The sequence below is a fragment of the Antechinus flavipes genome, chromosome 1, assembly GCF_016432865.1.
Source record: "Antechinus flavipes isolate AdamAnt ecotype Samford, QLD, Australia chromosome 1, AdamAnt_v2, whole genome shotgun sequence".
Lineage (NCBI taxonomy): Eukaryota > Metazoa > Chordata > Mammalia > Dasyuromorphia > Dasyuridae > Antechinus > Antechinus flavipes.
In genome coordinates, this window is record NC_067398.1 from 460,358,469 (window position 1) to 460,386,347 (window position 27,879).

Here is a 27,879-nt window from a genome sequence, read left to right on the forward strand (position 1 = left end):
ATCCATAATTCGCTTTAAAGCTAATATTGCCTGCCATATTTCCATATGAGAGCTTTACTCAGAGCTATTAGTACAACTCCCTTCTGACCCAGTCTCAGAATCTTTCTAGGTAAGGGACTCTGGGCAAGTAACTCAATCTTTACTTGGGTCAGTTTCCTTATCAATAAAATGAGTATAAGAGTAGCATGAAAAATAGGGCTATGAAAAATAAACTGCGATAATGCATGTAAAGTGCTTCTATAATGCAGACAAATTGGCCTATTTGTACAAACTGTTGTACAAACTCAAAATTCCATCTTCCACATATTTATGCCTTTGATCAAGCTATTCCCAATGCTAGAAATCACTCTTCAAAAATTTCCACCAGTGATGGGGCAGCTATATGACAGTGGTTAGTGTACCAGGCCTGAAGTCAGGAAGACCTGAGTTCAAATTTGGTCTCAAATACTTATTAACTGTGTGACCCTGTGCAAGTTACTTGATCCTGTTTACCTTAGTTTTCTCATCTACAAAATGATCCAATATCTTTGCCAATAAAAACCCAAATAGGGTCACAAAGAGTCAAACACAGCTTAAAAATGATTAAACAAGAAGAGTCTCACTTCTCTCAGGTTCGGTTCTTTTGTCAACTATGGGAATCCTTGTCTGACTCCCTCTTCCTCCAATTATCTTGTATATATGTATATATATCTCATATATATCTTGTATATTGTATATGTTGCATCCTAGCCACACCTTCTTCTCTCTCCCCACTGCTATTCCTGAAGAAAAAGAAAATAAGTTTTTTGATGTCAGATGTTTTTTGTCCTTCTCCAAGAAGACCATGACTTCAAAGAGATGATGACATGACATACAAGTGAGTTGGTTTTAAGTGAGAGAGGATTATGTAAGATTACTTTCATAGCCATCTGGATCCAGTAGCTGGAGATAGATCAGGACAACCAGATATGGTGCTAGATGCAATGGGAAACCTTGGCTTTTTTTTTTTCCCTTGAAGCAATTAAGGTTAAGTGACTTGCCCAGGGTCCCACAGCCAGGAAGTGTTAAGTGTCTGAGGTCGGATTTGAACTCAGGTCCTCCTGCTTTCAGAGCTGGTGCTCTATCCACTTAGTCACCTAACTGCTCCTTTGGCTCTTTAATAAAAGGTCTTCAACAGATGTCAGTTTAATTGAAGCTGCTTCCATTCAGTGGCTTCCCACCTTCCTTCTCTCCCTCTGTCCAGATAAGGATCATATCCTTTCCTACAATTGCTCTTAAAAGTTACTTTATTTTCTATTAAATCTCTGAATCCTCCCAAGATATCTAAGGATTTATTGACTAGATTTCTTTCTTAAGAACTATGGCATAAACCAAAACCACTCCGATTCTCATTGATTGGCCCCATAGATTCCAGCTTAAGCCCCATTTGGTCATTGTTTGGGTCCTGATTGACTCAGATTGAATGTAAATTGCAGTCATTTCTGCTTTGAACAGAAACCTAAGGGTGTTGTGAGCTTTTTCTTCTCCAACACAGCCAGATGATAAAAGTTCAGATCTTTTATTATCTCCAATATAGCCCAGTTAGCTTAGAGGCCTATTTCTTTGCTTGGTTCCAAGAGCTTTCTCCGAATGTCGCCAAATCCAAAGGTCTGGTCCTTCAGCCTCTGCCTCTGCTTTCTTCTGCCTCCAGAGCCAGCACCACTCTTCATGTCATTCCGGTGAAATCCCAACTTGTAGCTTCTTCACTCTGAAGACCTTCTTCGACTGGCCCATTGAAGCTCTATTTATGCTCAAGAGAGGGATTGTGGGTTTTCTCCCATAGTGCTCTCTGACCCAAAGAGCTTCAAGGGAGGTGTGAACTCATTGAACTCCAATGAGTAAAGGTGTGAACACAAGCCTTGTATTAATTAGTTCTACTTAGCACCTTGTTTCAGGTTCTGCCCAAAACATCTTCTTGTAAGATTAGATCAACTCTAATTAGTTAGCAGTTAGTAAGGATTCCAACATAAGGGTTTTCTCCTCCAAGATTTATTTATTTCCTTAGATTTTTTTTTTTTTTTGATTGGGTGAAAGAAGAGATTCTTTGCCTCAATTGTTACCTAGCCTTAATCAATGATGTAAGGTGTTGAGTCAGGGTAGCAATTCCTATTTTGAAATAATGACGAATTCACAAAATAGCCGGGGCATATGATGATTGCCTTATCTATAGTAATAAGACAGTCTGAGAAACTAAGTTCCCAGGATAAGGATTTTAACATTTCCTGAAAAAGGGAGAGAATAAGCTGATTTCATGATTCACATCATCAGGGACTATTTTATATTTTATTTTTGTGTCTGTACTAGTATAGGGCCTTACACAAAAATACTAATAAAATTATACCACTCCCCAAACACTCTGGTACAGTGACATTGTATCCTTATTGGATATTTTTACTGGCTGTCCTTTTTTGTGGAATGCCATGTCTCTTTCTCTTGACTCTTAGCTGATCTTCCTCAAGGGAAAGTCAGACCCTTATTCAATAAATCTAGTGCTTCCTCATACCTTCAGGATCAAAATGTAAATCTTGGGCTTTGAAAGCCCTTCCTAATTTATGTCTTTTTTACCTTTCTACTCTTCTCACACATTATTTCTTTCCATGTAAGGCATTTTGCCAATTACTAAATTTACAAAAACAGCAAAATTAGTCTTGGCCTCCAGAGAACTTATAATCTAATAGGACAGACATGAGACAAATAAGTATATTACAAAGCAAGCTACCTAAGGGATAAATAGGAAATAGTTAACAGAGGGAAGGTACCAGAATTAAAAGAGGAACAGTTCCAAACACTTTGTTCTACAGTTATCCCTTTCACATCTCAACTTTCCCCACTGCAATTGTGATATATATTGATATATTTGACATATTGTGATAAAAATGGGTACATGATTTAGGCATAAAGTAAATGAATATAAGCAAATTAGGAGAGCAATGAATAGTTTACCTGCCAGATCTATACAAAAAAAGGAAGAATTTATAAACAAACAAGAGATAGAGAAGAGATTACATTATAAAATGTAAAATGGATAATTTAATTTTGATTACATTAAATTAAAAGGGTTTTGTGCAAATCTGATTGAACAAGATTAGAAGGAAAGCAGAAAGCTGGAAATTAATTTTTACAATCAGTGTTTCTAATAAAGACATCATTTCTAAAATATATAGAGAATTTAGTCATTCTCCAATTGATAAATGGTCAAAGGATATGAACAGGCAGTTTTCAGATGAAGAAATTATAGCTAGCTATAGTCATATAAAAAAAATGCTTTAAATCATTATTGATTGGAGAAATGGAAATTAAAATGATTCCAAAGTCCCATTTCATACCTATCAGATTGGCTAATACGACAGAAAAGGAAAATGATAAATATTGAAGATGTAGGAAAACTGAAACACTGGTGCATTGTTGGTGGAGTTATGAATGACTCAATTTTGCCTCGGGGTGTCAAGATGCTGCAGCGTCCTTGGGACTACATTTCCCATGGGGCAATTCTCCCGCCCTCCTGTTTCTTGGCGCTTGAAAAAGCTTGAGATGTGAGCCACCGCCCAGTACGGAAGGAATCCCAGGCATCTGCGGACCCTCCCTAGGCTCGGAGCTCCTTCTCTCGCCAGTCCAGGGGAAGAAGGCTCCAGCAGGGAGGAGGTAGCTTGAGAGACGCGCGATGGGGAGCCCTTGGCAGCGTCTGTGCGCGCTGGGAGCTGTCCTTCTCTGCTGCTCTGTGGGCGAGCTGTTCGGGGAGGGCATCAACGAGAGACCGATCATTGGTAAGAGGAGGGGGCTCTGGGCGCTGGTGTGTGTGTGGTGTGTGTGCGTGTGTGGGGGTGTGTGTGTGGTGTGTGTGTGTGTATGTGTGTGTATGTGTGGTGTGTGTGTGTGTGTGTGTGTATGTGTAGTGGGTGTGTGTGAGGTGTGTGTGTGTGATGTGTGTATGTGTGGTGTGTGTGTGTGGTGTGTGTGTATGTGTGGTGTGTGTGGTGTATGTGTATGTGTGTGTGTGTGTGTGTGTGGTGTATGTGTATGTGTGTGTGGTGTGTGTGTATGCGCGCGCGCTAATGTGGGGGACGGGGCGCATCCTTAAGGGTCCAGAGAAAGAGGAGAAAGGAGAATCCTAGGAACCTCATGGGACTGAGTGCTGCAGCCCAAGGACATCCTAGAAATCACCCAGCTCCTTCCCCTCCCCCCTTGCCCCCTAGGTGTTGGGTGTGTGAGATTGTAATTTGGAAGGAACAGTTACTGCTCCACCAACAGCCCCTCCTACCCCTTAATTCACCACCTTAGGAGCAATGCTCTTGAAAGTAGACATGGCTGTGTCCCAGCTGATTATGGACTAGTTTATTACCTGTTCGCTTCTTCTGGAATCAGTCCAGGGTGTCATGTAGGAGGTAATTATCCTCCTCTACAGTCACGTTGGCCCTACAAGCATCCTAATAAGAGGTAACCTTGGTTGATATTGCAAGCAGTAGTTTTGTGTGAGGCTTTGTGGCCAGTCATGAATAGGGAACTGGAAGGTTCTTCAGGGTTCCTCTGGTCCGACCTCTTGTTTTATTGATGAAGTGATTGAGGCTCGAGAAGTTCGAAATTTGAAAATCATGAATATAGCCCATCTTTAGAGATGGGCTTTGCACTCCTGACTTTAGTGGTCAAAAGTACATTTTCCTTTGCATATTGTTGGCTTTAGAAAATGTCAGAAAACTTCATTTTTCTAATTTTACTTAATATATATGTCTTGGGAAGAGGAAGTAGTTGTACTACTTCATTAGGGATTCAAATACTAGCCCTGCCACTTGCTAACTGTTTGACCTTAGACAAGTCATTTAACTTAAAGTGAAGATTCTGATGACCACAATGAACATTGATGACAACCTTGTCAATAACTGTGAAGTTTCTGCTGTTCCAACAATGCTAACCATTAAAATCACCAACAGGGTGATACAATGGAAAATGCTCTAGCCCTTAGATTTAGGAGTTCAAAGCCCACCTCTGGAGCTTACTATTTTCATAACCTGGGCAACTTCCAAACTTTCTGAGTTTCAACTGCTTCATCTGTAAAATAAGCTCAACATCACACTTGAGTTGATGATCCCCTGTGTATTTAGATCGTAAGAGTCCAGTTTCCAAGTCACAAGATGGATCAGAGAATGATAAATTTCTAGACAAAAGAGAACTGAAGAGATGAATAAACTTACAGATGAATAAATCAGTCAATTTATCATTAATTTAGTTATTTAAATTGAAAATTTTATAACCAATTATATTTATAATTTCAAATTACATAACTTCAATTATACTCATAACATCACCCTGTTGGTGATTTTAATGGTTAGCATTTTTGGCACAGCAGAAACTTCATAGTTATTGACAAGGTTGTCATCAATATTCATTGTGGTCATCAGAATCTTCACTTTCTGCTTTGCTGTTCTGGACAATTAAATGTAATATAAGAGTTCCTGACACTAGAATTTTCTAGCTAGGCTGGATATAGAAGTTGGACTATTGAAGTAGCTCTGGCTTCATTTGAAGCAGCCAGTAGAACCTCAAAAAAAAAAAAGATGTGTTCAGTGATATTAAGGGAACTTCCTAGAGATATCAGAAGCCAATAATCCCTTGAGCCATCTCTCTACTGTGCAAGCAGGGCCGTAAACTTACTAGACTAAATGAACAGGAATTCAGACCAATTTGCTCTCTTCCACTTTCTCCAGCTCCTCAAGCCTAGCCAATCTGATTTAGAATTTTGATCTGTTTGCCAGAGTTGCTAGAGAGGCCTAATAACTAGTGGAGAATTAGGGCTGGATGACATTAATGCATTCCCTTAGTAGAGAGCATTGACTGATTTTTCAAGTAAAGGGAGTAGAACAGGAGCTTTCCCAATAGGGTGGATGACCCTTAGGGGCAGAAAACTCTTCAGATGTTTGCTCTGTGAGACTGTTTGCTTTACTTCTCTGGCACTCAGCTTCCTCATCTTCCTCATCTGTCAAATGGTGAGATTGGATTCAATCTGTAAGGTTCCTTCCCACTCTAAATCTGTTCTCATAATTCTTTCTTTGTGGTCAAAGCAGCAGTGTGTAGGCTTGGGCTAGTTACTACCGTCTCAAGGCCTCAGAATTGAAATTGAACTAGGTGATCTTTCTGACCACTTTCATCCTTCTGATTCTGTAAAGATATTGATGTTGATTAGCTCTTAGCTAAATTTGGACCTCACTTCATTAAGAAATTAGTACTCTTAAAGCTGTTGATTTCTGAAACACTGCTCAGACCATTTAGGTAATTTCTGGTAGGCCTTTCCTTGAATTTACCTATTTGGCATAATTGAGACTTTATGTACGTAGTTCTTTGAATAAAAATAGCAATGGGATTTGTCTTAAAAACAAGTAAACAAAACTGAGTTGCTTTAGCAAAACAGACTGTTGTTTGAAATAACTTTTTTTTTTCTTTTGGAATACCTGTAGGAATACTGGCACAAGCTAACCGCATGAAAAATTTGAAACACCATGGAAAATATTACATTGCTGCTTCATATATAAAATATCTGGAGTCTGCAGGTGCAAGGATTGTGCCAATCAGGTAGTTTTTGACAACTTTATACCATCTATATAGAAAATGCTACACTTCTAAAAATTAAAGTCATCATGTAATGGTAACTTTACTCTTGTGATTAGAATGTGTCAGTTTGAGGATTTTATTTTTCTATTCCACTATTATGATGTATCATTTTGACTATGAATATAATGGCCTACATTTTTTAACATGATTTTTTTAGCTTTTAAAAATAGTGTGTAAGTAACAGAAATGGTTAGATAGGGCACACACATAGAGGTTATAGAAAAGAAATTAAATATTATCATAAGAAACACAAATATTAAAAAGTAACTTGAGTTTTATATAAACAATTCATTTGAAGTGAAACAAAAGAAGCTACTTAAAAACATTCATATAAGAACAAAGAAATCATTCATTGAAAGGATGGCAAAGGAAATTTACATATGATTTTTGCAAATGACTCTGTAGCTTTGTCTATAGTAGACATGGCTGTATCCCAGCTGATTATGGAATAGTTTATGTCAAGCAGCGTGAAGTTGAACAAGTCACTTGACCTCTCTGTGTCTTAGTTTCTTCATCTGTAAAATTCTCTACAGCTCTAAATCAGATTTATGACAGATCCTCCTAAGATGAAACTCAATTTGTGGTTCCATTGATTTGGTAGGGCTAAAGGATATTATATTAAAGAATAATTTCCTTATAGAAAAGGCTCTTTTATATTTAATTTGCCTCATTGGTCTAAAATGTTCTAGAATCTCCCAGAATATTATACTAATTTAACATATATTCCCTGTGTTATATATTACATTCCAAACATATTATGTTGCATTATTTTATATCATTTTTGGAGAAATGCTATCCTGAGAAGAGTTAAAGTAATATATCTTATCTTTACCATTGAAAATAAAAAGTAGATTTTGTTTCATAATTATGACATCATTGCCAAAGCATTTAAAAAATTTTCGGTTCAGCTATGTTTCTACCCCAAGTACTTATTGCTACTACTCTTTGCTTTTAATCATTCCTTCCAAAATTTTCTGATATGTTTTGTTTAATAATCCTCTTTCAGGTTATTAGTAGTTTTATTGATGTCTTTGCTTAATATTTTTTTGAAGGACTTATACATGTATAAGTTGCCATTATGAGGAGAGGAGATACTATATTCTATATATATTATATATGTATATATTATGACACATAAATGTATATATGAATGTATAAGTGTGAAACCTGGAAGCTAAAAAGAAACTCTTGAAGGAAAAATTCTGATCCATGACTCAGCAATATGAAGCTCACTGGAAAGGGTGGAGTAAGACCAAGAATGGGTGTCCACTGTTTGGCCTGGGATCTCAATGTGTTTCTTATCTTTGGTGACATATGCTGAAAATTTTCTGGAACAGTCTTAATTACAAATCTCATCTCCACAAACTTTCAAAATGTCCTAAAAATTTCATTGTCTTATAATTTAAATATTAGACAAAGAGTGACCTGAAGGTCAGCAAATATGGTAAAAATAAACAAGGGACAGAAGATGAAAAATCATGGTGAAAAAGTATTGAAATAACAGCTACATGTGCATTCTATGTATATTATCTGTTGCCAGGTAAGTGGTCCATTTGTGGTAAATGTGGTATGGTTAGAAAAATATGGTGTATCAAAGCTAATATAAACACTCACACAATTGTGGCTCAGCACCATCAATTGACTATGTGTCAGACCCTATTTTATCATTACTGTTATCTACACCTTATTAATGAATTAGGGGAGGGAGAAGGGAAGGAACACCTTGAAATTCTATCCACAGCTTTGCTAAACAGAAAACAGAATTCTGAATGGAAGGAAAGTCCAGGCTGAAGTCTAAAGAGTGAAAATCCCATGTATTCTCTCCAGAGTAAATTATCCTATATTCAAGTTTGCCTCTCTAGACTTCAGTCTTCAAGAAACATTTCTTTTACTTGTTTCCAAGTTCTGACCATAAAAGCTCTCTCTCATCTTTGACCTTTTCTCTCTGACATGAATAGTCTGAAGCAAGTTCTCTAGCTGCTTGTGATATCTGTCCTGGAGTTTAGTGACATAAACAATTCTATATTGTTACTTTACACTGGGATATAAGGATAAAATAATTTCCACAATCTTTTGTTTCTGCAGAGTGGGCATTCTTTATTAAAGTAAACATGTACATACATCTATTTATTCTGTAATATCTGACCAGAAATCTGGAAAAATATATGCAGTCCACTCACAGAGTCTTGTGTAGTTAAAATTAACCCAAGTTTATCAGTGTGCTTAAATATTTACAAGACTGGGGTAATTTATTCACATGCTCAATGAACATGTCCATCTACTTTCTAAATGTTAGGCAGCATAATGTATGAGAAAGAATATGGGATGAAGGGTCAGGAGAATAATGGGTAGTAGTATATAAAGATGGATTGAAGTAGACAGAAGTGGAAGTTGAGGGAGTTAAATTGAAGATTTTTGTAATAATTCAGGTGTGAAGTGATGCATCAGTTTAAGAGATGTTCTGGGGGAAAATTATTAGGACTTATTAAAAGTATATAGGGGAAGCAGCAAAATAAGTTTGGGTTGACTTTATACTCAAGCAGACTGAATGAATGAAAAAAAAGGTGGTTATTATTCTCAGCTTCTGAGACCTATTTAAAACTAGGATTACAAATAAAAAAGCAAGCGCATTTTGCCTTTAAGAAGATCACGTTTCACTATGTTAAATATGATGATATTTATCTTAACAAGGCTCTGGATTCAGTCATTTATCTGTTTGAAAGTGTGGGATATCCTTGACTTATTTGACTTTTTCATCAGCTAGCAGACATCACTGATGGTGAACAAATCTCATGCTTCCTCTTGTTGAGGTGACTTATGAAGAACTGGGATTGTAAGCAGGCAAGAGTTCCCTTGAAGTAGTGTTAGACCTATCTGGATTTCCCCTTTCCTCTTCTGCTCTCTGGCCTTGACCTTGACTCATGCATCAAACTTGTAGGAAGATCTGTTTGTTTGTTTGTTTTGTTGGCTGAGGCAGTTGGGGTTAAGTGACTTGCCCAGGATAGATTTGTATTTTTCTGCTATTGTCACCAATCTTTGCCTAACCCAATCTCACCACTTCTTTTCCTTTATCTCTTCCTAAAAGAAAGGTTGGCTTGTGTTTTCTGTTTTTTTTTTTTTTTTTTTTTTCTTTTCTTTTTAGCTAGCTGTCAAAGGAGAGATAGTTAAATAAAGCAACACTTAAAGAGTGAATTAGTTGAATTTATAGGACATACAAATGTTATTCAAAGTAATTTGACTTTACAGGTTGGCATGTTTCCTGGACAAATGGGACCATGTTCCCAACTAGTTTGGTGTCTGGTAAGACTATCATGTAGTCCTTGCGTTTTCTGTCAAAATAAATTTTTTTACTATGTCCTTTCCCTAGATCTCATGGTCACTAAACTACCAGCTTCCTTTTTTCACACAATGTTTATGTTCCTCTCAAACACTTTACTTCCCTCTACATACTTCAAGATCCAGCAATGACAAGCCTTGAGCATGACCCTCCCATCTCTGATTTGGTGCCTTTTTATGGCTGTCCCTGGTTACTATAATGCTTTCTTTCCCTCCTCAGCACAACTTGTTGGTTTCTGTCAAACCACATTTTCTGCAGGAAACATCTGTTGGTCCTTCCCACTGCTACTTTTCCTCTAATATTGGCTTTTATTTATTTAATACAAATCTTAAAAGTATATAGTTGTTTGCATTTGTCTCTCCAGTTAGAATAAGAGCTTCTTGAGGGCAGAGACCATGTTTTTGTCTTGGTATTCCCAGCAGCTTGGTGCCTGATGCATAGGAAACACTTAATAATAGCTAACGTTTATATTTTTGATACTATGTATCAAATACTGTGCTAAGTGTTTTATAATTATCTTATTTGATTCTCACAGCAACCCTGGGAAATAAGTGCTGCTATTGTCTGCATTTTAAAATTGAGGAAACTGAGACAAACAAGTTAAGTGACTTGCCTATGGTCACACAGTACTCTATCCACTGCTCTTCCTAGCTGTACTTATAAATTATTGTGGATAGTCTCTCTACCTTTCCATACTAAGAAAACTTTGTTTTTTCCCTTGAGGCAGTTGGAATTAAGTGACTTGCCCAGGGTCACACAGCTAGGAAGTGTTAAGTGTCTAAGGCTACATTTGAACTCAGGTCTTCCTGACTTCAGGGTTGGTGCTGTATCCACTGTGCCATCTAGCTGCCCTGGGAAACTTTTTTAACATCATGATATTACATATGCAACAATGTACACAGGAAAATTCTAATAATAATAATCAAACATTAATATAGTATTTTAAACTAGATAAAACACTCTCTGCACAATAACCTTATATGAGAGATAGGGAGCCTTATTAGCTTCATTTTACATATGGGGAAACTGAGTATCAGAGAAATGAAATGACTCATCTTGGATCACATAGCTGGTAAATTTCACTTAGGATTTGAATTCAGATTTCCTGAGTCCAGGTTCATTGCTTTTCCACCAAATTATACTATTCATGTTTTTTTTTTTTTTACAGTACTTAACAGATATTAACATCAGTATTCATAAAAATTGGCATGAGTGAATATACAGATAAGAATGCAGCAGATATGATATTGGCTTAGTTAAGAAAAGAAAACCTTCAGAATTTGCAAATGGAGAGGGGTTAATAAACACCTTGGTCTGCAAAGTGTTTTTTCTTAAATGCTTTAAATTCATTTTTTTAACCTGGATTTTTCATATTTGTACTCTTCTTTCTTTCTTTCTCATACACACACAAGTCTGGGATGCAGAGACCTAGAATTGAGTTCTGGCATTGCCTTTTAGGCAGTTAGCTTTATGACCTCTCTCAGTTTTAGTTTGCTCATCTATAAAATGGGGATAAGAATAATTGGTGTTATTTATTTGCCTTGTATGGTTTTTGTGAAGCTATTTAATACCCAAAGGATTTGTGATTTGATGTATGTGTGTGTATGCATGTGTGATTTCATTGAAATAGGAAAAGCCTAGTATGGGGAGTCTTCCAATGCAGGTCACAACTTGTCTGTGATTTGTTAGATTAATTCTAGGGAGTTACCTGTAACATAGTTAAATGACTTGCTCATGACTATGTAACTTATAAGTGTCAGAAACTGGATTTGAATTCAACCTTCGTGACTCTAATCCCAGTATTCTATCTCCTGAGAAGCGAATAAAATTACATATATATATGAATTTTATTATATTAATGTAAATTATTAATTTCATTATAATTATAAGTTCACTGAGTTATAAAAATTATGTGTGTATGTATGTATTTACATATGTACACACACACACACACACACACACACGCGGATACTACTTTGATCTTTAAAAAGGCATTATTTTAAGTATATAACTATAGGGGCAGCTAGGTGGCGCAGTGGATAGAGCACCAGCCCTGAAGTCAGGAGGACCTGAGTTCAAATCTGGTCTCAGACACTGTCTAGCTGTGTGACCCTGGGCAAGTCACTTAACCCCAATTGCCTCAGCAAAAAAAAAAAAAAAAAAAAAAGTATATAACTATAACATTAAGTTTTCAAACAAATTTACCCTGTCATTATTTTTGTTGTTGCATTCAGGTTAACACAATCAGATGAAGAATACGATAATCTCTTCCACTCTATCAATGGGTAAGTTACAGACTTGCATGTAGCACACACACCTAAAGACTTACTATATATGAAATAATTATTGCATAAGTACAGGCATCTGTGTATAATGCACATACTGTACTTTGGCTGTAATCCTTTAGGGGTTTCTTAGGAATAACATCTTATAATAATTAGAAATCTGTCCTCAGGTCATTTCCAGTTCTACTTCTGTAATAGAATGACTGTGTGAACCTCTTAGTGCTCTCAGCAACTTACTAAAATTAAAAGTTGCAGAGAAGCTTCTGATTTGCATTGATAAAGGGAAGGAGTTTTTGATAGTAGCAAAATCACACATGTCTCCATGGTGTGCTTGTTAGTTCATTGATATGTCTAGAAGGCTGTTTAATAATGTTCTTTTTCTTGCTTTGGAGGATTCCCAGAAGAAGGTAATGATAGTATTTTTTAATTGCATTGTAAAATTAGCAAGATAAATTCCATAGAAGTTGATTTTTTTTATTTTAAATATCATACTGATAATTACAACACCTGGTACCATTATTCAGATGTAACTGAGAATAATATGTGAATGATTCAGTTTATTAGCCTCATCTCTACAAATATAGCTATTTGTTAATAATTTATACTGTTGCCATAAATTATATTTTTTTAGACAAATTAAATCAAGATATATAACTGGATTTAAAAGAATATAAATACAAAATAGTGCCATCTTTCATTAAACTTAATTACTAACAGTCAATATTTAAGTTTTGACTTTTCTTTCCATGAGAAAACTTTTCCTTTCTTTTTATCTATATAGAGGGTTTCCAGACTTTGAAATGTACTTAATCTGCTACTTATCCAGGCCTCTAAATGAGATATTTGTGGCTTAAATATGTGAAGCCTTCATAAATTTTTCTTCTGCTATCTGCATCACTTAAAAATCATTGGTAATCTGGTTTCCTTATACTGATGTTCATCTCTTTTTATTTATCTAGTCCCTCTAGGAGATCTGCCTTACCATCCTGAGGGAAGACCTCAAATGATTATTTCCTGTTCCTTCCTATTATTGGGTTAACTTCCTTTCTCTTTTCCTTTATCAAAATTCATTTATAATTAAATCATTTTTATACAAAGCTCTTTGACTTTTTTAATATATTGAAGGCAGTTACTTCTTTAAAGGACTTAATTTTTTCTATGTTCCTCACTTTTAAAATTCTCAAAGACTTTGCACATTAACTATTGCTCTAAGTTGTCAGTTTCCTATCTGGGAGGGATCTGAACTATTTGAGCAGGCTCAGGATTATACCTTCATAGATTTCATCTTCTCACAATATAAGTCAGAATTGGTAAGTAAGGAATGGAAGTCAGTCATAGAACCCACCTTCCCATTTCTTGGACCACTGTCACCCGTTTCTCTTTGTCTGCTCAAATATGGGTAAAGGAGACAGAAATTTATAGCTGGGATTTATCTATGGTTTTGTTTTTGTTTTTGTTTTTTTTTTGCCAGGTATTGTCAGTGGCATATGAACTTGGATGGAGTACATAGTAGGAATATAGGGCCATAGATTTAGAGACAGAAGAGCCACCTCATTTGATAGATCAAGAAACTGAAGTCCAGACAATTGACTTACCCAAAAGGTCATTCAGTTACAGAGTTAGAGTTTCAATTGAGCTCATCTCATCCCATATCTAGTGCTATAGCAGATAAATAACTTCTAAATACTTTATCCAATCTTCCAGATTATACTTAATATTAGATATATTTTTTGTTTGTAATAACTTCCTGTAGTAATAATAAGAGCCTGTAATAAATAGAACCTATAATAATAATTTCCCTTTGCCTCTCAAGATAATTTTTTAGTGTGCTATGCTGTGTAATTGTAGCTATTGCTGTGATTTAGAGCTATTACTTTAAAATATGTTTCTTTTTGTTATCTTCTAGACACTGGAGATGAATTGAAAACAATTTGAAAGTAGGCAGAATTAATTCTGCAAATAATTTATTTTAAAAAACAGTTCTAATCTCTTAAAGATAAATAAACAAATATCATGGGACCTTACATCCTTTATAATTTTAGCCCTGTGACTATAAAAATTAGTTTTGCTTTAGAAAATTATTCATCTGTTCCCTTCTAATATTTCATCAAAAATATTTTTAATACACATGTAAATCATTTTCATAAATATTTCCTGGAGATGACAAAGTTAATAATGTATGGATTATATACTAGCAAAACTGCAAAGAAAAATGCAGGTTGGATACAAGCTTAACAAGAATTGGGGAAAGTAATGATTTTTAAAAACCAAAAAAGAGTAGTAGAAAAATTGGGAAAAAAAAATAAACACGAGATAACTGAGAAAGTTATTTTTTAAAAAAAGAGGATAGCTTGGTAAAAGAGATATAAAGCATTAGCTAAAGAAAATTCCTTAAAATTTATGACTCAATAGAAGCTAATGAATTATGAGATATGAACAAATAATGAAAACAATTAACAGACTAAAAAAATGGAGGAAATATGAACTATCTAATCACAAAAAAATTGACTTGACAAATAGATCTAGGAGAGAAAATTTAAGAATAAGATGGCCTGAAATCCACTAAGAAGAAAAAAAAAAACTTAGGAAATGGCAGTGGTAAATGGAGAGTGAGCTACATATGAATCTCACTCTAATTTGAACTGGTTCAAGAAAAGAACATATATGTGCACAGTAGGAGAAAAAAACGGTTAAGAGAAACAAGAGAATGGAGAATAAGAGGGAAAGGTATCTTAAGAAAGGTAAAGATAAGAAGCATAGACTTTTAAAGAGGAGACAGAATAAAAGGAGAAGTTTATAAGTGTGATAGAAAAAGAGGGGGGCAGCTAGGTGATGCAGTAGCTAGATCACCAGCCCTGAAGTCAGGAGGACCTGAGTTCAAATGTGACCTCAGACACTTAACACTTCCTGGCAGTGTGACCCTGGCCTGGACAAGTCACTTAACCCCAATTGTCTCAGCAAATTAGAAAAAGAAAAAGATGGAAAATACAGTTGGTAATCTTAACTGTGAATGTGAATGGGATGAACTCACTCATAAAATGGAGGAGAATATCAGAATGGATTAGAAACCAAAATCCAACAATATGTTATTTAGAAGAAATACACGTAAAATTGAAAAACACACTACATAGATTTAAAATAAAGAGACTGGAGCAGAATCTACTAAGCTTTAGTTGAAGACAATCATTTAATTTGTCTTATGGTTTTTGAATTTTTAGATTTTCATATTTTTCTAATTCTGAATTGCCACTCATTCCCATGAAAATATTTATTATACCAGCTATCTTTTTATCAAAGTATTTAAAAGACCTAGTCTAAAGTAGCTTTCATGGATAAAGAAATGAATATGTCATTGTGGCTCTTACATGAATAAGTTTCTTTAATAATCAAAGAAATTTTATATTAAGAGGCAATGTGAAATAGTAGATGGAGTGTCCTGGAGTAAGAAATACTTGGAATTGAATTCTACCTCAGAAACTCTATATATGTATGACTCTTGATAAATCAGTTAATTTCTCTGGCCTCAGTTTCCTGATTTGTAAAATAAGGGGGTTATATTTGGTGAATTCTGAGGTTAGTTCCAGCTTGACATTATGGTAATTAAAAAAATGCTATTGTTTCTGAATAGTAATTATAAAATTAAATAGTATCTATGTCTTCATTTTCATATTGCTACACTGGAATTTTAACTATACTTAATTTGTAATTTAATATTTCCTTTATTCCAGATGTTTATCTTTACTATATGTTTTATTAAGTAAGTGAATTGTCTATATTTTGTAATATAAACCAAAACCAAACATTTGATATTGGGTTTCAGGATACTTTTCCCTGGTGGAGCTGTCGATCTTCAGACTTCAAAATATAGCCATGTAGCCCAACTGTTTTACGACAAGGCCCTGAAGGTAATCTTCAATTGTTCTTTCATTTCCAGATTATAATAGTCCCAACCTTTAACCCTCCCCTCCATTGGTATTTCTACCTCTGTCTTTTTGACATCTCCTCTCACCATCCTCAAATGGATTTTATATGCCATTTCCAGATTATTCTGTTGAAATACTTCTTTGATCCTGTTACTTATTTCTTCTAAAATATCCAGTGTCGTCTTATTGTTATCTGGGTTTATTTCAACTTCCTTAGACTTAACATTCAGTCTTTTTATAGTCTGGCCCTAACTTTCCCTTTCCAAATTTAGTTTTTACTATTTCTATAAACCCCATGCTCTAGCCAAACAGTTGTGTGTGTTTTTGCTTGAGCTTCATGTACATTTCTCTCTCTCAGTGTATTCTCTCATGTTATTGTTTTTTGCAGAAATATATTCTTTTCAGCCCTCATCTCTTTCTAACCAAATCCTGCCCATTCTTTAAAGCTCAGCTCAATTTTTATCTCTTCCATGAAATTATTTATCATTCTTATGGAATGCTTAGCTTTTCCTAACTTATATTGTACATGTGTCTCTTTCCCTTACAAGTTGCTTAAAGTCCCGAATTATTTATATATATATATATATATATATATAGCACTTTACATGTTTTAGATGCATAGTAATTTATTGAATGAATATCCATGAGTGAACTTGAATTTTTTTTTACAAATGCAATAATTTAAAATGTAGTAGAAAAAAAATCACTATTTAAAGAAACCCTACTGATAATCATTTTGTAAAGTAAATAATTAACTTTGATTTTTCTCTTGTGAATATTCAGATTTATATTCAATAAAACGTTCATTAACTGGCCTTCAAGTAACTTTTTTTTTTTTAATGAGAGGCCTGAAGATTTGTGACTTTATGTGTAAAATATGCTTATGTAGAGACTTTTGACTGGTGATAATCAACCTTTTCAAGTATGAAGATTCCTTTTTTTTTATGTAAATATATTTGTGTATCTTCACATGGTATAGTATTTATATCAATTGATTACTAGATTACTTCCTAATCAAAAGCACCTCTGAATTAAACATTTTAAATGATTTACATTTTACTGTGAATATAACAATTAAGTGGCATCTGAAAACTAACATATATATATTACATCATATTGTTTATTCTGTCTTTAGAAGATATGTTTGATTATTTATTACACTGAATTATACATTGGGCTGGCCTCCTTGTAGCTTTTCAGGGGTCCATGGGTCACAGACTGCAGTGTAAGATTTAGAGAAAAGATGAGCCTTAGAAATCATCTTGGAAGACATCTTATGTTTTATTGCTATTGAGGTCAGTACGTAAGCTTAGTTTCTTTGTTTGTTCTCTACATAAAGGCTAATAAAGAAGGAGATTATTTTCCCATTTGGGGAACATGCCTTGGATTTGAAGAGCTTACTGTCTTGACCAGTGGGGAACTATTACTCACTTTGACCAACACTAGTGGAATTGCTTTGCCATTAAATTTTACTAAAGGTAGGTTTTTTGTTGTTAAAGATTTTCCCATATGCAATTATTTGTTAAAATCACTAAGCAAAAATTATCAAAAGCATCCTTTTTTACTCTCTGGTCACATATTACATGAATAAGGTGGTAAATTATTTTTTATAGACAAACATTGGAAAAATTGTCTGAAGGTCTTTAGAAGTTTTAAAAATCCTTGTTTACAAAAGGAGAGTATGATCTACTACAATAGATCGCAACATTTTCAGATGTGAGGACCTCTTTTTAATATTGCCAAATTTTTTAAGCTCTCAAATTGATACTAATTTTAGTATTGGTATCTATTGAGTAAAGAATCAGTGACAAGAATATAATTTATTGTCTATGCATTGCCCCATAATTCCCACCTTCAATTAGATTTTTATATTTGACACATTTTATCTTTTATTTTAATATATGAATATTAGTATTTAGTCAATTATTTATTCATACCAACCATATTTCAATAATGCCATCTCTGGTTTGAACACAAAACCAATAAGTTTTATTAATTTATCTTTTTTTTTTTTTTTTCAGCTGTAGCTGATAGTAGGATGTTCCAGAATATCTCTAAGGACTTGTTAGAGGCCTTAGCAACAGAACCACTAACTTCAAATTTTCATAAGTGGAGCCTTTCCTTGAAGGTACTCATTTTTTTTTAAGAATAAAGATAATGATAATCACAACTATAGTAAAAAACAAATTGTAATTGAAAAAATCTTTATGTCATAGAATTTTACTATGAATAAGAAGCTAAATGAATTTTACAAGGTTTTATCTACAAATACATATGATGGCATCGAATTTATCTCCACAATGGAAGGTATGTATATGCATTTTATTTCACTTTATTTTACACTTAACACATATACTTTATTTCACTTGATATTTTTTATAGTTGGACAACATTATTCTATATTGGTCATGGATATTGAAGCCTGAAAAACATACTTGTCACTTTTAGAAGTACAAAAGAAGTGAAAGATGAGGTAGGACTCTGCCTTGGGGTGAGAGAAAAGCTTGTGTTTGATATTTCTCTCATTGTCTTATCTTTCATAGTCATTTACTTGACTCAGTCTTTAAAAGGAATGATGAGAGAGACAGAGACAGAGAGAGAGACAGACAGACAGACAGAGACAGAGAGAATGAAAATATGGGAGAGAAGAAGGGGATTAAGAAGAGAGAGAATTGGAGGGAGAGGGAAGGAGGGAGAAAGAGAAAGGAATGAAGACTAAGGGTGGATAGAGAAAAAAATAGCTGATTAAGAGAAATAGAAAAGAAGGAATAAAATGGATGAACATTTTGATGTCTGTGCCTTTGGATAGTGCCAGGTAAAGAAGTATGTTAACCTCATTTTTATACTTATTTTTCTTGTCTTAGCGAGAGTGAGATAGAGGATGGCATAGGAAGCAGGTGCATCTCAGTTAATTTAAGAATGTAATACATATACTTCAATTATGTTATTTATTTATAAACTCTTAACACAAAGGCCTACTCTGAAACCTCATTTTAGCCTGGATTCTTAAAAGCTGTACCAGTGGATGGCAAGTTCTGGCAGGCCTGCCATTTGCAAAGGCTTCAAGTACAGGCCCAGTGATGGATTAAATATTTGTTTTATGATTCTTAATCCAAGTTTGGAAAAGCTTATTGTCAGAAAGTTCATTATTATTAGGTGGGAAAGAACCATCATTGGGATGAATCAGTAGAGGAAATAATTATATTAAGAAGATATAAGTATTGAAGTTTCCACAAAACTAGGGTATAGGACTTTGAACTTTCTGAATAACAGTCAACAACAAGCATTTATTATATTTCAGGTACTGTGCCAAGCACTGGGAATACAATGAAAGGCAAACACAGACAACATGTACAAACAAGATATCTATAGTCGGGAAGGAACTAGCATTGCTAGCATTAGGGGGAACTGGGAAAAGCTTCTTGCAGAAAGTTAAATTTTAGCTGGTATTTGAATAAAACCAGGGAAGCCAGGAGGTAGAATCAAGGATGGGGAGGATGGAGAGAGGTGGAAATGGACAGATGGTGAAAATGCAAAGAGTTGAAGATAAGAGTTTTTGGTACTAGAAACATCAAGGAAGCCAATGTATGAATGGTATGAAGCTCAAATCAGATCATGGATGCACAGAATTTTGCAAACCTTAAAATACTATGAAAATGCTAATTATTATTATTAACTTCCAATTACTAGAACTCCAATCTGGAAATAACTTTTTTTCTCTGAGCTTCCTATTAGACTCCAACTGAACACAGGCAGTGTGTTTATAAAGCATTGCAGGGTATGCTGGTAAATGTTTAATAACCAGGCTAGGGAGGAAATGTATGTATTTAATATACACTTTTAAGTTCAGTCTGCATTATCAATACTTTCTTAAGTCTAGACAACTGACAAAAGAATAAATCAAATCTTGATTTATAGTGAGTGCTGATTTCTGAGGTGCAAATGCTCATACAAATCATTTGGGTTTTCACTTAGATTTGGGTCTAGCAAACTTCTAGGCCAGTGTCACTGTCACTGAACTGCAGAATATATACAGATGAGGAAGGTGTAAGTAGATTAGAAAGATGGGAGATACAGTTATGAATAGCTTTAAAAGTCAAGCAGAGGATTTGGTATTTTAACTAGGAGGTAATAGGTAGCTACTAGAGTTTATTGAATGAAGTGATATATATGTGACATGGTCAGATATGTGCTTTAATAAGATCACTTTGGTGAGCTAAATGGAAGATAGATTGGGGTAGGGGGAGACTTGAGGCAGGTAAACCAAATAGAGAGTATTGCAGTACTTCAGATGTGAAGTTATAAGAGCTTACATTAGGGAAGTGACAGTGTCAGAGAAGAGAAGAAGGCAGATTAGAGAGATATTAAGTTAGGATTAACTATAAAATATATGTGGAGAAGGTGAGAGAGAGTGAGGAATCGAGGATGACCCCATGATTGTCAGCCTGGATGATTGGAAGCATGGTCCTTTTGATAATAATAAGAAATTTAGAAAGAGGAAAATGCTGAGTTCAATTTTCGATATTCTGAATTTAAAGTGTCTTTAGGACATCTAGAGTTCAGATAGGTAATTCTCTCTCTCTCTTTTCTCTTTCTCCATTTCTTTCTCTCTCACTTTCTTTTTTCTCTTCCTTTCTCTCTTTTATTCTCTCTCCCTTTCTCTCTCTCTCTCTCCCTCCCTCCCCCTCTCTCTTTCATCTTTCTCTCTCTGTATCCTTCCTTTATCTCTCTCTATCTTTCTCTCTTTCCCCCAATCTAATACACATACATGTGTGTATTATTTATATACCATGTGTGTATATATCTGTATATATACATATATAGTATGTTACACAATACATATCACACACATAGTTTATATGTGTATGTATATATATATACATATACACACACATATATGTATATTTACATATAATTAGTTAATATCATTTAAGCTGTGATAAGCCAGTTAGAAAGAAGTTACCAAGAGTGTCTAGCATAGCACTTTGCAAGTAATAGATGATTAGTAAAATTTATTCCTTTGATTTGACTTAAGGGAATTATAAATGTAATTTAAGAGATTATCAAGTTTAACCTCCTTATTCTTCAAAAGAAGAAACTGAGATTTCAGGATTAAGTCCTTTGTCTTACTTACACAACTAGTGTCAGAGGTGATTTTAAACTTACAGCTTCATGATTCCAATTTATATACTTTATTTTTATGTAAGTAGCTGAAAAGATACAAAAGTAGACAGTGAAGAGCAATAAAATGTGTTAGTATAGATTGAACGAAAGAAATGGTTAGTCTTGAATTAAGATATGAAACTGTAACAATTAGAGTTTATTTGTACTTTGCTTATCAGTAAAGGAGCACCATACTAAATATATTGTAAAAAAGTTGCATTTTAATAAATTATTTTATTGGTAATATCAGGTGGTCTTTTATTTAGCTGAAACTTTCAAAATGTAGTATGTCAGATGAATCCAGCCATTCTATTTTATGTATTAAAGTCTGTGTCTTTAACACTTGGAAAGATCCATGTGGTGTATGTATTTTCTCCCATTCTTTAGTAGACTTCTTTCAGTTGCTGTAGCACTAAAAATACATTACTTGGTAGCCAAGGAATTGCCATAATGAGCCACTTCAAATTTTACTAATATGACCATTTGAATCTAAACCTGAGTTTGAAAACCTTCTAAATTTGGCAATCTTCAGCACTTACTGACATAGCCTTCTACAGTCACCTTCATGATACCATGAAGCCTTGATTGGAATAAGACTTCATTTACTGTAGGCATATGTAAAATAATGACTTTTAGAGATTAAATTTAAGATTAATATAGATAGCCTCTTAATGCGGTATTGTATTGATTTTCTTTTTTAAATCTAGCATATAATTACCCCATTTATGCTGTCCAGTGGCATCCAGAGAAGAGTACTTTTGAATGGAAGAATTTAACGGGCATAGTCCATTCACCACCAGCTATTAGAAGTTCATTCCACTTGGCATATTTCTTTGTAAATGAAGGTAAGAAAACATTAGTTTTGTCATTCTATATTGATGGAAGCTTATATTTCAGGTAGAATTAGGAATGTGCTAGAACTAGTTTAGAACAGGTTAAGAGAGATGATTGTTAAATTTTCAGAGTGAGCTTTTACACCTTGGAAATTGGCCAAGCTATAAATCAGGGCTTGATTTATTGTTTGCTTAATTGTCTAAACTTAAGGAAGTGACAGAGAAAATTTTGTAATAGTCTTTTTTTTTTTCTTTAGAGAGCTAGCCATTAAACATTTAGCAGTATCACTGGATCAAATGTTTTCTATTAAGAAATATTGAAGTTTCAGAAATGACCTAAGTAGAAAAATCTGGAGGAACAGTTGAGTAATGCAAAAGTTCTATATTTGAGTAGTAGACATGATAAGAAAGTAGGAAAATTTATTTTGCTAAATGGCATTAAATCATTTTCCAAGTTTAGCTAATTCCTTGATTTTGAGTCCTGTTTTGTTTGTTCTTTACATATGAGTATAGGATTTAGAAGTACAAGGGATGCTAGAACTATGCACATACTTTTTAACTGTCCTTATTTGAATAAGATGAAGAATTTTAGTGGGCTCTCTGAAAAACTGAATATTATTCTTTTAAGGCATTACATAAATTTAATTCAGATGCAGATGTTGGTATAAGACTTTAGAAATCTTTCCCAGAAGGCCCTAGAGAAGAGTTTTTTAAACCTATTTTCAGCATACTTCCTTTTGATAGTCTGGTGAAATCTATAGATCTGTTCTCAGAATAATGTTTTTAAATACATAAAAAATATAGATTTACAAAGGAAACTAATTAAATAGAAATGAAGCTGTATTTTTCTCCCCTATATAATTTCAAGTGACTTGTGAGATCCAGCCTAACAACTTCTGACTTGGAGAAAATTAATATGAAGTGCTTTTTCAACCTCCTCTGGAGTTGTGTATATAATTGTAAATGATGATGGTGTTTTGGGGTGCAAGTAAGTGATTATGTTTTTAGATTCTCTTGTGCACTGTGTACAAAGCTACCTTAAGTTTTCCATCAATAATTCTGCTTATTCACCAAGTATAAGAATTAATTATACTTAGCTCTGTTGTATCTAGAATTGTGCTAAGATGAATTGAAAGTTGTTTTAATACAAAAAGCCAACTCTTCAAAAAAGTGTATTCCTCCAGAGTAAGTGGTATAGATAATGTGGTTATTAAAGAAAGACTTCATTGTTAATAAATATGAAAGAGCAAAGTGAAGATTATTTAGCAAGTACTTAGGATAGACTAGTTTATTTGTTTTCAAATTACATTACTTCTTGATAAGAGAATTAAAATTCTTATACTCTTGTTTTTTCATAATGGTAGCATACTAATGAAAAACAAACTTGAATCTAGAGCCAAGAAAAACCAGCTACTCTATATATTTGTAATAAACAGAAATCAATAGATGAGAGAAAAAAAAAAGCAACTCTTTTATTGGGAAAGTTAACAAATTTTTTTCCAGTTGAGAAGTGATATGCTTGACAATGTACTGGTAAAAATTCAACAATTGATGCTGAAAAAAAATACAATCATGACATACCTTTTAAGTTTAATCAACTTTAACATTTAACTTTAATTTCCTTAGATCTAGACAATGAAGTAAATTCTAATTCAAGTCCTGATTCTTAGTGTTTGCTGATTTCCAAAGTATAAAGCTTGTACTGAAAATTTAAAAATTATCTCTCTCAAACTGGTTTGAACTGGTGCCAGTATATTCCTAGATATGCTAACTTTCTTTTAAGGACAAACATTGCAAGAAACATTGTGGGGATAAGATAGCTTTTTAAAAGTTATATTAATAATTGACATGTTCTCTGTGTATATTTCTTTTTTGGTATAATATTTAGCTCGAAAAAGCCATCACCATTTTGCAAGTGAAGCTGAAGAAACTAAGGCATTGATTTATAATTACACCCCTGTTTTCACCGGAAATGCATCTTTATTTCAGCAATGCTATTTTTTTGATTGAATGTCCTTGGAAATTTTTGTAGAACCACAGTGATTTGTTTATGGAGTCATTAAACGATTGTTATTCATGTCAATGACAATAAGGAAGCCAGATCATTTTTTTCTTGTTCTGTTATGTTATTTTGTTTTTTGGTTTTGTAGACTTTTTCTGGGTTTCCATTCAATGTGATGAGATCATACTTGACTGTACTGAATCAGCAGGTGTAAAATGCCATTACATTTAAGGAAATGGCAGTATTCTTGCCTTTTGCAAATTAGAAAAAAAATAATATGTATTAGTGAAAATGTAGATAAGTTTTTTTCCTCTCATGAAGGAGAAATTCTGTAAATTATCATGTGATTTAATCTTTTAATAATAATTCAAGCTTTAAATATAATTAGTCTTACTAAGAAGAACAGTACTTTGTTGGCAAAATCAAGTTTTCTGGGTTTTTTTTTTTTAATATTGATACTTAAGCAAAATGGAAGGAAGTTTAAATTAGGCAAGTAAGTGCTTGACATATCATGGAAATCAATGATAGTATCAAATTTTTTAGAGTGATTTTAGATGAAATACTTTGCATTTCATATAATACTTTTGACCAGATACCACATTTCCCACTGGGAAAGAAGGTGCACAACTTAGAATTTAATAGTTTATAGATGACTTAGACTTTTTTTTTTTGAGGCTAATAAATTATTTAAGGACAAATTTGAACTCAGGAATTTCTGGTGCTCTATCCACTGTATCACTTAGCTACCCTGATGATTTCGGCTTTTATTTTTCCTTTAGAAAATTATTTTAATATTTTACATTTACATTTACAATTACATGTAAAAATAATTTAAACATTTTTTATCCAATTTTGAGTTCTAAATTTTCTTTTTCTCTTCTTCTCTCCCCACTTTAAAAAGACAAGCAATCTGACATATGTTATACATGTGTAGTCATGAAAACACATTTTCATGTAAGGATGACATAAACTTTTAAATAGAGCAGATGTGCCAGCATACTGCCTAGGAAATCATGAGCCTGATTTTTCCTATCAATTTTCTATTAACATGTTATAGTCCAGATAATAAAAAATCGAGTAGTCATTTTGCTTCTTCTTCTTTCTTTCTTTCTTTTTTTTTTTTTGCTGAGGCAATTGGGGTTATGTGACTTGCCAGCATCACATAGCTAGGAAGTATTAAGTATCTGAGATCAGATCTGAGCTCAGGTCCTCCTGACTTCAGGGCTGGTGCTCTCTACTCTGCTCCACCTAACTGCTCCTCGAGTAGTCATTTTGATAGCAAACAAAAAAAAGTTATTGCTGATTTCTTGAAATGCACCATCTTCTCTTGTAAATTCAAAGTAATGATTTAACTAGTTAGTATTTTTGTGGGAAGAACAAAAAATTCATGAATTCAAGTTGTAGGATTATAGATAGACTAGCTGAGGAGATCTTAATGTCCTTTTCCTACTTGTATTATCAAGGATAATTGTTGATTATAGCTTTTATATTTTGCTTCTATTGAACCAATGTAATTAGGCTTCTAGATTATACTTTAATGTATTGCCTTAGCAGATGTGAAATGCCATTACGGAGAGGGCAAATTCTTCTTGTTTTCTGCAAATTAGCAAAAAATGTGGTTTAACCAAAATTTTGAAAAGGATTTTTACTCTTATGAACAAAGGAGAAAAATATATAAGAAGTCACAGGTGATTTAATATCTGGATAGGATAATTCAAGCTTTAAACATAAATTAGTTTATCTTTAGTCTTATGGATGAATTATTCGTATTTATCAATGTGTATAAATAATAATAGGTTTTAATGTAGGTGAATTTCTGGCATGTAGCATTTGCCTTGAAGAACACTGGCTCAATCAAATGTTTTTATTGAGACAACTATAAACAATGTAACAAATCTTTCCTAAAGGAACAGACCATTTACTCTTTCTAAAAGAAGTATGTTTCCAATCAAACATTTTAATTCATGCTGCTGCTAATAGTTCTATTTTTTGAAGATATATTGTGTGTGTGTACACATATTAATTAATGATAGTAATCAGTTGAGTGTCTTAGAAAATTTTTAAAATGGAAATATCGAATATCATTGAATTTATTATAATAAAAAGCCCAAGAAGACACTCATTTAATTTATTATCTGGTCTCATTGCACAAGGGTCTAACCTGAAATGCAACTATTTGTGATTTGATATTTACATTCTTTGTTTAAATTAAAGTTCTTCAAGCTTCTGTCAAAGTCTAACTCTTGAAGTCCAGCTCTTCTTCTTTCCCTGATAAAATAGTAAATTCCAAGACACATTAATTAGTTTGTTACCACTGTTTGGGTCAGTGAGATATTTTGGGGAGGCCTGCCTGCTCTTCTTTTTTTTTTTTTTTTCTTTTTTAAACCATTCATTTATAATAGGATATTAAAAGCTTAAGTGAATAAGTGAACTATAAACTCTTTTTATTTTTAAGAGAAAAAGTAGTTGAGTGGAAATTGAGCAAACTGAAAAATAGAACTAGTTCTGACACTAAATTGAGGTAATCATCAAATTATTAACTTCCTTTGTGTTTCACTTTTCCAATCTTATATGGTAATAAGGATTTCCTAACCTGTTTACCTTATGGAGAGGTTATGAATATCATTCTCTCTGCTTGGCCTTTCACTGTCTCACCTCCTCCATGAAACTTCCCTTTGAGCATCTCAGATGACAGTGATCTCTCCCTCTCAATTCATTTTTTTCTGCCCCTCATTTGGCATTTACTATGTGAGCCCTGCACCATTTCTTTGCTTTTTGAATTGGTTTGACATATACCCTCAATTTGCCTGTAAACTACTTGAGGATAGCTATCCTAGGTTATCATTTGAATCTTTTGTATGTTTAATACAATGTCACATAAAAAATATGTGTATTGATGGACTAACTACGTATTAAACACTTTTTCTCCAAGATGTAGATCTATGTTAGATCAGATAGTACCTGTTTAAAATTGCTTCCCAGTTTTCCTTGTAATATTTTCATTAAGTTCCTAAATTGTTAGGATCTAGCTGCTAATGTTACATGGTATCTTACATTTAAGAATTGCCAGTATCTGAGTTTCATTATCTTTCTTATTGTTTTAAGTGAAGTAAATATTTTCTAGATGCTCTTACTTTTATTTCACTTTCTAAATAGAACCCTTCCTCTCAGTGAAGAAATACAAGTAAGCAAAACAAATCAACATATTAAATACAAAAGATTCCCATGAGGTTTCACTTTCTGTTAATGCTCATAATCAGGAGGTTTTGTTAGGAGAGGATAGTTTGTGGTAAAGGGTAGACATTGAAAGAGAAATTCTGAATGCAGAGCACTTTTTTGCAGCATGAAAGAAGGAACCATCAGCCTTAAGTTATAAGGAATAAAAGGGGATATCCTTGACAGAAATTTGAGAACTGCTAGCTTGATATGCCTACAATATACAAAGGTAATGTACCTATAACATTCAAAGTTGTAAAAATTTTGCAACATAATATACATTGTGCACATGGAATGTAATAGTGATAGATTTGTAAGTAATCAATATTTTTGTTTTAAAACAAAGTGTTTTCTTTTGGTTTTATTTGGTAAATTTTCATTAATTGGAAATTAATGAATATGTAACATTCAAAATAAAAAGTGCCAAAGCTGTGTTTTTCTTTTAAGCCAATAATACTGTCCTTAACGTGAATACATTCATTAAACAGATATTTATTAAGAA

At 33.5% G+C, this 27,879-nt stretch overlaps 1 protein-coding gene across 1 annotated transcript; it reads left to right on the forward strand.

Moving 5' to 3' along the window:
* The first annotated feature begins 3,561 nt into the window (after window positions 1-3,561).
* GGH (gamma-glutamyl hydrolase) lies at window positions 3,562-27,879 on the forward strand. Its single transcript, XM_051970132.1, has 9 exons — window positions 3,562-3,782; window positions 6,465-6,579; window positions 12,190-12,240; window positions 16,061-16,145; window positions 17,503-17,641; window positions 18,185-18,291; window positions 18,380-18,470; window positions 22,034-22,171; window positions 24,048-27,879. The coding sequence occupies exons 1-9, from the start codon at window positions 3,680-3,682 to the stop codon at window positions 24,167-24,169; spliced, it is 951 nt and encodes a 316-aa protein (XP_051826092.1). The 5' UTR covers window positions 3,562-3,679; the 3' UTR covers window positions 24,170-27,879.